The sequence below is a fragment of the Ranitomeya imitator genome, chromosome 5 (genome assembly GCF_032444005.1).
Source record: "Ranitomeya imitator isolate aRanImi1 chromosome 5, aRanImi1.pri, whole genome shotgun sequence".
Taxonomy (NCBI): domain Eukaryota; kingdom Metazoa; phylum Chordata; class Amphibia; order Anura; family Dendrobatidae; genus Ranitomeya; species Ranitomeya imitator.
Genome location: NC_091286.1, coordinates 5,612,570 through 5,625,621, shown reverse-complemented (window position 1 = coordinate 5,625,621; position 13,052 = coordinate 5,612,570). Strand labels below are relative to the sequence as shown.

The 13,052-nt window shown below is 55.5% G+C and overlaps 1 protein-coding gene across 1 annotated transcript in view; it reads left to right on the top strand.

The window, feature by feature from the left end:
- Positions 1–2,485: 2,485 nt before the first annotated feature.
- Positions 2,486–13,052, top strand: part of TMEM151B (transmembrane protein 151B) — an 88,322-nt gene continuing 77,755 nt past the window's right edge. Inside the window, exon 1 of the mRNA XM_069768251.1 lies at positions 2,486–2,953. Within this exon, the coding sequence (XP_069624352.1) occupies positions 2,873–2,953 (81 nt within the window). The 5' untranslated portion in view covers positions 2,486–2,872. The remainder of the gene's footprint in view (positions 2,954–13,052) is intronic.

Below are 13,052 nucleotides of genomic sequence, written 5' to 3'. Positions count from 1 at the left end.
TGATGGAGAGATGAGACCGTCGGTGATGGAGAGATGAGACCGTCAGTGATGGAGAGATGAGACCGTCGGTGATGGAGAGATGAGACCGTCAGTGATGGAGAGATGAGACCGTCGGTGATGGAGAGATGAGACCGTCAGTGATGGAGAGATGAGACAGAGATGGCGAGATGAGACCGTCAGTGATGGAGAGATGAGACCGTCAGTGATGGAGAGATGAGACCGTCAGTGATGGAGAGATGAGACCGTCAGTGATGGAGAGATGAGACCGTCAGTGATGGAGAGATGAGACCGTCAGTGATGGAGAGATGAGACCGTCGGTGATGGAGAGATGAGACAGAGATGGCGAGATGAGACCGTCAGTGATGGAGAGATGAGACCGTCGGTGATGGAGAGATGAGACCGTCAGTGATGGAGAGATGAGACAGAGATGGCGAGATGAGACCGTCAGTGATGGAGAGATGAGACCGTCAATGATGGAGAGATGAGACCGTCAGTGATGGAGAGATGAGACCGTCAGTGATGGAGAGATGAGACCGTCAGTGATGGAGAGATGAGACCGTCGGTGATGGAGAGATGAGACCGTCAGTGATGGAGAGATGAGACCGTCAGTGATGGAGAGATGAGACCGTCAGTGATGGAGAGATGAGACAGAGATGGCGAGATGAGACCGTCAGTGATGGAGAGATGAGACCGTCAGTGATGGAGAGATGAGACCGTCAGTGATGGAGAGATGAGACCGTCGGTGATGGAGAGATGAGACCGTCGGTGATGGAGAGATGAGACCGTCAGTGATGGAGAGATGAGACCGTCAGTGATGGAGAGATGAGACCGTCAGTGATGGAGAGATGAGACCGTCAGTGATGGAGAGATGAGACAGAGATGGAGAGATGAGACAGAGATGGCGAGATGAGACCGTCAGTGATGGAGAGATGAGACCGTCAGTGATGGAGAGATGAGACCGTCGGTGATGGAGAGATGAGACCGTCAGTGATGGAGAGATGAGACCGTCGGTGATGGAGAGATGAGACCGTCAGTGATGGAGAGATGAGACCGTCAGTGATGGAGAGATGAGACCGTCGGTGATGGAGAGATGAGACCGTCAGTGATGGAGAGATGAGACCGTCAGTGATGGAGAGATGAGACCGTCGGTGATGGAGAGATGAGACCGTCAGTGATGGAGAGATGAGACCGTCAGTGATGGAGAGATGAGACCGTCAGTGATGGAGAGATGAGACCGTCGGTGATGGAGAGATGAGACCGTCAGTGATGGAGAGATGAGACCGTCAGTGATGGAGAGATGAGACCGTCAGTGATGGAGAGATGAGACCGTCAGTGATGGAGAGATGAGACCGTCAGTGATGGAGAGATGAGACAGTCAGTAATGGAGAGATGAGACCGTCAGTGATGGAGAGATGAGACAGTCAGTAATGGAGAGATGAGACCGTCAGTGATGGAGAGATGAGACAGTCAGTAATGGAGAGATGAGACCGTCAGTGATGGAGAGATGAGACCGTCGGTGATGGAGAGATGAGACCGTCAGTGATGGAGAGATGAGACCGTCAGTGATGGAGAGATGAGACCGTCAGTGATGGAGAGATGAGACCGTCGGTGATGGAGAGATGAGACCGTCAGTGATGGAGAGATGAGACCGTCAGTGATGGAGAGATGAGACCGTCAGTGATGGAGAGATGAGACAGAGATGGAGAGAAGAGACCGTCAGTGATGGAGAGATGAGACCGTCAGTGATGGAGAGATGAGACCGTCGGTGATGGAGAGATGAGACCGTCAGTGATGGAGAGATGAGACCGTCGGTGATGGAGAGATGAGACCGTCAGTGATGGAGAGATGAGACCGTCGGTGATGGAGAGATGAGACCGTCAGTGATGGAGAGATGAGACAGAGATGGCGAGATGAGACCGTCAGTGATGGAGAGATGAGACCGTCAGTGATGGAGAGATGAGACCGTCAGTGATGGAGAGATGAGACCGTCAGTGATGGAGAGATGAGACCGTCAGTGATGGAGAGATGAGACCGTCAGTGATGGAGAGATGAGACCGTCGGTGATGGAGAGATGAGACAGAGATGGCGAGATGAGACCGTCAGTGATGGAGAGATGAGACCGTCAATGATGGAGAGATGAGACCGTCAGTGATGGAGAGATGAGACCGTCAGTGATGGAGAGATGAGACCGTCAGTGATGGAGAGATGAGACCGTCGGTGATGGAGAGATGAGACCGTCAGTGATGGAGAGATGAGACCGTCGGTGATGGAGAGATGAGACCGTCAGTGATGGAGAGATGAGACAGAGATGGAGAGATGAGACCGTCGGTGATGGAGAGATGAGACCGTCAGTGATGGAGGAGTGCGCTCTTTCAAGGTCAGCAATGATTCCTCCAGCTGTGCGGAGCTGTGCTCCCCTCTCCTCCTCCTCTTCCTCCTCCTCCTCCTCTTCCTCCTCCTCCTCTGCCTCCCTCCCATCTTCCCTGGGAATCTCTCCCATCCTCCGGCTCCTGCAGCATCCTTCCCTGCCATCCCTCCTGCCCCTGCCCCCTCCCTCCTGCCCCTGCACCGCTCTGCTCCGTGTGTGTCTGTGTGTCCTGTGTGTGTCCCATGTGTGTGTGTGATGTCCACCCTGTGTGTTGTGTGTACATGTGTGTCAGGTGTGTCCCGCACCCGTGCACATGTGTAAACAGTTGGCATTGTGCAGCCCTGCACCAGAGATGTGACATGGACCCGCACAGTGGCCACAAGCCCCGGATGTGTGGGGGCTCCCTGCGGAGCCGGGTGAGGGTATGACTGGGTCACAGCTGGATCTACACTCCATCCTCCTGGATTGGGCCTTGGACCTGGCACTTTCCTACAGACCTTGGCCATGTCACCACCGGCATCAGCGGCCAGCGAGAGCAGCACGGGGTCCGTACCGCAGGAGAGCACCGACGCTGTACGAGAACTGGTGAGTAGATTGTGGCCATGAGGTTCAGATACATCCCTGTCTCCCCAACATAAGGCGAAAATACACAACCACCACCCCGCTACTACATCAATCCGCTACCCTGCTACTACACACAACCGCCACCCCACTACTACACACAACCACCACCCCACTACTACACACAACCGCCACCCCACTACTACACACAACCACCACCCCGCTACTACACACAACTGCCACTCCACTACTACACACAACCACCACCCCACTACTACACACAACCACCACCCCACTACTACACACAACCACCACCCCACTACTACACACAACCGCCACCCCACTACTACACACAACTGCCACTCCACTACTACACACAACCGCCACCCCACTACTACACACAACCACCACCCCACTACTACACACAACCACCACCCCGCTACTACACACAACTGCCACTCCACTACTACACACAACCACCACCCCACTACTACACACAACCACCACCCCACTACTACACACAACCACCACCCCACTACTACACACAACCGCCACCCCGCTACTACACACAACCACCACCCCACTACTACACACAACCACCACCCCACTACTACACACAACCACCACCCCACTACTACACACAACCACCACCCCACTACTACACACAACCGCCACCCCGCTACTACACACAACCGCCACCCCGCTACTACACACAACCGCCACCCCACTACTACACACAACCACCACCCCACTACTACACACAACCACCACCCCACTACTACACACAACCACCACCCCACTACTACACACAACCACCACCCCGCTACTACACACAACCACCACCCCACTACTACACACAACCACCACCCCGCTACTACACACAACCACCACCCCACTACTACACACAACCGCCACCCCACTACTACACACAACCACCACCCCACTACTACACACAACCGCCACCCCGCTACTACACACAACCACCACCCCACTACTACACACAACCACCACCCCACTACTACACACAACCACCACCCCGCTACTACACACAACCACCACCCCGCTACTACACACAACCACCACTCCACTACTACACACAACCGCCACCCCACTACTACACACAACCACCACCCCACTACTACACACAACCGCCACCCCGCTACTACACACAACCACCACCCCACTACTACACACAACCACCACCCCACTACTACACACAACCACCACCCCGCTACTACACACAACCACCACCCCGCTACTACACACAACCACCACTCCACTACTACACACAACCGCCACCCCACTACTACACACAACCACCACCCCACTACTACACACAACCGCCACCCCACTACTACACACGACCGCCACCCCACTACTACACACAACCACCACCCCGCTACTACATCAATCCGCTACCCTGCTACTACACACAACCGCCACCCCGCTACTACACACAACCGCCACCCCACTACTACACACAACTGCCACTCCACTACTACACACAACCGCCACCCCACTACTACACACAACCGCCACCCCGCTACTACACACAACCGCCACCCCACTACTACACACAACCGCCACCCCACTACTACACACAACCGCCACCCCACTACTACACACAACCGCCACCCCACTACTACACACAACCACCACCCCGTTACTACACACAACCACCACCCCACTACTACACACAACCGCCACCCCACTACTACACACAACCGCCACCCCACTACTACACACAACCGCCACCCCACTACTACACACAACCGCCACCCCACTACTACACACAACCACCACCCCGTTACTACACACAACCACCACCCCACTACTACACACAACCACCACCCCACTACTACACACAACCACCACCCCGCTACTACACACAACCATCACCCCGATACTACACACAACCACCACCCCGCTACTACACACAACCGCCACCCCGCTACTACACACAACCGTCACCCCGCTACTACACACAACCGCCACCCCGCTACTACACACAACCGCCACCCCACTACTACACACAACCGCCACCCCGCTACTACACACAACCGCCACCCCGTTACTACATCAATCCGCTACCCCGCTACTACACACAACCGCAACCCGACTCCTACACACAAACGCCACCCCACTACTACACACAACCACCACCCCACTACTACACACAACCGCCACCCCACTACTACACACAACCGTCACCCCACTACTACACACAATCTGCTACCCCGCTACTACACACAACCACCACCCCGCTACTACACACAACCGCCACCCCGCTACTACACACAACCACCACCCCGCTACTACACACAACCACCACCCCGTTATTACATCAATCCGCTACTACACACAACCGCCACCCCGCTACTACACACAACCACCACCCCGCTACTACACACAACCACCACCCCGCTACTACACACAACCACCACCCCGTTACTACATCAATCCGCTACTACACACAACCGCCACCCCGCTACTACACACAACCACCACCCCACTACTACACACAACCGCCACCCCGCTACTACACACAACCACCACCCCACTACTACACACAACCACCACCCCACTACTACACACAACCACCACCCCGCTACTACACACAACCACCACCCCGCTACTACACACAACCACCACTCCACTACTACACACAACCGCCACCCCACTACTACACACAACCACCACCCCACTACTACACACAACCGCCACCCCGCTACTACACACAACCGCCACCCCACTACTACACACAACCACCACCCCACTACTACACACAACCACCACCCCACTACTACACACAACCACCACCCCGCTACTACACACAACCACCACCCCGCTACTACACACAACCACCACCCCGCTACTACACACAACCACCACCCCGCTACTACACACAACCACCACCCCGCTACTACACACAACCACCACCCCACTACTACACACAACCGCCACCCCACTACTACACACAACCCCCACCCCACTACTACACACAACCGCCACCCCGCTACTACACACAACCACCACCCCACTACTACACACAACCACCACCCCACTACTACACACAACCACCACCCCGCTACTACACACAACCACCACCCCGCTACTACACACAACCACCACTCCACTACTACACACAACCGCCACCCCACTACTACACACAACCACCACCCCACTACTACACACAACCGCCACCCCGCTACTACACACAACCACCACCCCACTACTACACACAACCACCACCCCACTACTACACACAACCACCACCCCGCTACTACACACAACCACCACCCCGCTACTACACACAACCACCACTCCACTACTACACACAACCGCCACCCCACTACTACACACAACCACCACCCCCCTACTACACACAACCGCCACCCCACTACTACACACGACCGCCACCCCACTACTACACACAACCACCACCCCGCTACTACATCAATCCGCTACCCTGCTACTACACACAACCGCCACCCCGCTACTACACACAACCGCCACCCCACTACTACACACAACTGCCACTCCACTACTACACACAACCGCCACCCCACTACTACACACAACCGCCACCCCGCTACTACACACAACCGCCACCCCACTACTACACACAACCGCCACCCCACTACTACACACAACCGCCACCCCACTACTACACACAACCGCCACCCCACTACTACACACAACCACCACCCCGTTACTACACACAACCACCACCCCACTACTACACACAACCGCCACCCCACTACTACACACAACCGCCACCCCACTACTACACACAACCGCCACCCCACTACTACACACAACCGCCACCCCACTACTACACACAACCACCACCCCGTTACTACACACAACCACCACCCCACTACTACACACAACCACCACCCCACTACTACACACAACCACCACCCCGCTACTACACACAACCATCACCCCGCTACTACACACAACCACCACCCCCCTACTACACACAACCACCACTCCACTACTACACACAACCGCCACCCCACTACTACACACAACCACCACCCCACTACTACACACAACCGCCACCCCGCTACTACACACAACCACCACCCCACTACTACACACAACCACCACCCCACTACTACACACAACCACCACCCCGCTACTACACACAACCACCACCCCGCTACTACACACAACCACCACTCCACTACTACACACAACCGCCACCCCACTACTACACACAACCACCACCCCCCTACTACACACAACCGCCACCCCACTACTACACACGACCGCCACCCCACTACTACACACAACCACCACCCCGCTACTACATCAATCCGCTACCCTGCTACTACACACAACCGCCACCCCGCTACTACACACAACCGCCACCCCACTACTACACACAACTGCCACTCCACTACTACACACAACCGCCACCCCACTACTACACACAACCGCCACCCCGCTACTACACACAACCGCCACCCCACTACTACACACAACCGCCACCCCACTACTACACACAACCGCCACCCCACTACTACACACAACCGCCACCCCACTACTACACACAACCACCACCCCGTTACTACACACAACCACCACCCCACTACTACACACAACCGCCACCCCACTACTACACACAACCGCCACCCCACTACTACACACAACCGCCACCCCACTACTACACACAACCGCCACCCCACTACTACACACAACCACCACCCCGTTACTACACACAACCACCACCCCACTACTACACACAACCACCACCCCACTACTACACACAACCACCACCCCGCTACTACACACAACCATCACCCCGCTACTACACACAACCACCACCCCGCTACTACACACAACCGCCACCCCACTACTACACACAACCGCCACCCCACTACTACACACAACCACCACCCCACTACTACACACAACCGCCACCCCGCTACTACACACAACCGTCACCCCGCTACTACACACAACCGCCACCCCGCTACTACACACAACCGCCACCCCACTACTACACACAACCGCCACCCCGCTACTACACACAACCGCCACCCCGTTACTACATCAATCCGCTACCCCGCTACTACACACAACCGCAACCCGACTCCTACACACAAACGCCACCCCACTACTACACACAACCACCACCCCACTACTACACACAACCGCCACCCCACTACTACACACAACCGTCACCCCACTACTACACACAATCTGCTACCCCGCTACTACACACAACCACCACCCCGCTACTACACACAACCGCCACCCCGCTACTACACACAACCACCACCCCGCTACTACACACAACCACCACCCCGTTATTACATCAATCCGCTACTACACACAACCGCCACCCCGCTACTACACACAACCACCACCCCGCTACTACACACAACCACCACCCCGCTACTACACACAACCACCACCCCGTTACTACATCAATCCGCTACTACACACAACCGCCACCCCGCTACTACACACAACCACCACCCCGCTACTACACACAACCACCACCCCCCTACTACATGAATCCGATACCTTGCTACTACACACAACCACCACCCCACTACTATACACAACCGTCACCCCACTACTGCACACAACCGCCACCCCACTACTATACACAACCGTCACCCCACTACTACACACAACCGCCACCCCGCTACTACACACAACCGCCACCCCGCTACTACACACAACCACCACCTCGCTACTACAAACAACCATCACCCCGCTACTGCACACAACCACCACCTCGTTACTACATCAATCCGCTACCCTGCTACTACACACAACCACCACCCCGCTACAACACACAACCACCACCCCGCTACTACATGAATCCGATACCCTGCTACTACACACAACCACCACCCCGCTACTACATGAATCCGCTAGCCTGCTACTACACACAACCACCACCCCACTACTATACACAACCGCCACCCCACTACTACACACAACCGTCACCCCACTACTACACACAACCGCCACCCCGCTACTACACACAACCGCCACCCCGCTACTACACACAACCACCACCTCGCTACTACAAACAACCATCACCCCTCTACTGCACACAACCACCACCTCGTTACTACATCAATACGCTACCCTGCTACTACACACAACCACCACCCCGCTACTACACACAACCACCACCCCACTACTACACACAACCGCCACCCCACTACTACACACAACCGTCACCCCGCTACTACACACAACCGCCACCCCGCTACTACACACAACCGCCACCCCTCTACTACACACAACCGCCACCCCGCTACTACACACAACCGCCACCCCGTTACTACATCAATCCGCTACCCCGCTACTACACACAACCGCAACCCGACTCCTACACACAAACGCCACCCCACTACTACACACAACCACCACCCCACTACTACACACAACCGCCACCCCACTACTACACACAACCGTCACCCCACTACTACACACAATCTGCTACCCCGCTACTACACACAACCACCACCCCGCTACTACACACAACCGCCACCCCGCTACTACACACAACCACCACCCCGCTACTACACACAACCACCACCCCGCTACTACACACAACCACCACCCCGTTACTACATCAATCCGCTACTACACACAACCGCCACCCCGCTACTACACACAACCACCACCCCGCTACTACACACAGCCACCACCCTGCTACTACACACAACCACCACCCCCCTACTACATGAATCCGATACCTTGCTACTACACACAACCACCACCCCACTACTATACACAACCGTCACCCCACTACTGCACACAACCGCCACCCCACTACTATACACAACCGTCACCCCACTACTACACACAACCGCCACCCCGCTACTACACACAACCGCCACCCCGCTACTACACACAACCACCACCTCGCTACTACAAACAACCATCACCCCGCTACTGCACACAACCACCACCTCGTTACTACATCAATCCGCTACCCTGCTACTACACAAAACCACCACCCCGCTACAACACACAACCACCACCCCGCTACTACATGAATCCGATACCCTGCTACTACACACAACCACCACCCCGCTACTACATGAATCCGCTAGCCTGCTACTACACACAACCACCACCCCACTACTATACACAACCGTCACTCCACTACTACACACAACCGCCACCCCACTACTACACACAACCGTCACCCCACTACTACACACAACCGCCACCCCGCTACTACACACAACCACCACCTCGCTACTACAAACAACCATCACTCCTCTACTGCACACAACCACCACCTCGTTACTACATCAATCCGCTACCCCGCTACTACACACAACCACCACCCCGCTACTACACACAACCACCACCCCGCTACTACACACAACCACCACCCCGCTACTACATGAATCCGATACCCTGCTACTACACACAATCACCACCCCGCTACTACACACAACCGCCACCCCACTACTATACACAACCGTCACCCCACTACTGCACACAACCGCCACCCCACTACTACACACAACCGTCACCCCACTACTACACACAACCGCCACCCCGCTACTACACACAACCGCCACCCCGCTACTACACACAACCACCACCTCGCTACTACACACAACCACCACCCCACTACTATACACAACCGTCACCCCACTACTGCACACAACCGCCACCCCACTACTACACACAACCGTCACCCCACTACTACACACAACCGCCACCCCGCTACTACACACAACCGCCACCCCGCTACTACACACAACCACCACCTCGCTACTACAAACAACCATCACCCCTCTACTGCACACAACCACCACCTCGTTACTACATCAATCCGCTACCCCGCTACTACACACAACCACTACCCCGCTACTACACACAACCACCACCCCACTACTACACACAACCACCACCCCGCTACTACATGAATCCGATACCCTGCTACTACACACAACCACCACCCCGTTACTACATCAATCCGCTACTACACACAACCGCCACTACACACAACCACCACCCCGCTACTACACACAGCCACCACCCTGCTACTACACACAACCACCACCCCGCTACTACATGAATCCGCTACCCTGCTACTACACACAACCACCACCCCACTACTATACACAACCGTCACCCCACTACTACACACAACCGCCACCCCACTACTACACACAACCGCCACCCCGCTACTACACACAACCGCCACCCCGCTACTACACACAACCACCACCTCGCTACTACAAACAACCATCACCCCTCTACTGCACACAACCACCACCTCGTTACTACATCAATCCGCTACCCTGCTACTACACACAACCGCAACCCGACTCCTACACACAAACGCCACCCCACTACTACACACAACCACCACCCCACTACTACACACAACCGCCACCCCACTACTACACACAACCGTCACCCCACTGCTACACACAATCTGCTACCCCGCTACTACACACAACCACCACCCCGCTACTACACACAACCGCCACCCCGCTACTACACACAACCACCACCCCGCTACTACACACAACTACCACCCCGCTACTACACACAACCACCACCCCGTTACTACATCAATCCGCTACTACACACAACCGCCACCCCGCTACTACACACAACCACCACCCCGCTACTACACACAGCCACCACCCTGCTACTACACACAACCACCACCCCCCTACTACATGAATCTGATACCTTGCTACTACACACAACCACCACCCCACTACTATACACAACCGACACCCCACTACTATACACAACCGTCACCCCACTACTACACACAACCGCCACCCCGCTACTACACACAACCGCCACCCCGCTACTACACACAACCACCACCTCGCTACTACAAACAACCATCACCCCGCTACTGCACACAACCACCACCTCGTTACTACATGAATCCGATACCCTGCTACTACACACAACCACCACCCCGCTACTACATGAATCCGCTAGCCTGCTACTACACACAACCACCACCCCACTACTATACACAACCGTCACCCCACTACTACACACAACCGCCACCCCACTACTACACACAACCGTCACCCCACTACTACACACAACCGCCACCCCGCTACTACACACAACCGCCACCTCGCTACTACACACAACCACCACCTCGCTACTACATGAATCCGCTACCCTGCTACTACACACAACCACCACCCCACTACTATACACAACCGTCACCCCACTACTACACACAACCGCCACCCCACTACTACAGACAACCGCCACCCCGCTACTACACACAACCGCCACCCCGCTACTACACACAACCACCACCTCGCTACTACAAACAACCATCACCCCTCTACTGCACACAACCACCACCTCGTTACTACATCAATCCGCTACCCTGCTACTACACACAACCACCACCCCGCTACTACACACAACCACCACCTCGCTACTACAAACAACCATCACCCCTCTACTGCACACAACCACCACCTCGTTACTACATCAATCCGCTACCCCGCTATTACACACAACCACCACCCCGCTACTACACACAACCACCACCCCGCTACTACATGAATCCGATACCCTGCTACTACACACAACCACCACCCCGCTACTACATGAATCTGCTACCCTGCTACTACACACAACCACCACCCCGCTACTACACACAACCACCACCTCGCTACTACAAACAACCATCACCCCTCTACTGCACACAACCACCACCTCGTTACTACATCAATCCGCTACCCCGCTACTACACACAACCACCACCCCACTACTACACACAACCGTCACCCCACTACTACACACAACCGCCACCCCACTACTACACACAACCGTCACCCCACTACTACACACAACCACCACCCCGCTACTACACACAACCACCACCCCGTTACTACACACAACCACCACCCCACTAATACACACAACCACCACCCCATTACTACATCAAACCGCTACCCTGCTACTACACACAACCACCACCCCGCTACTACACACACCCACCACCCCGCTACTACACACAACCACCACCCTGCAACTACACACAACCACCACCCCGCTACTACATGAATCCGATACCTTGCTACTACACACAACCACCACCCCGCTACTACATGAATCCGCTACCCTG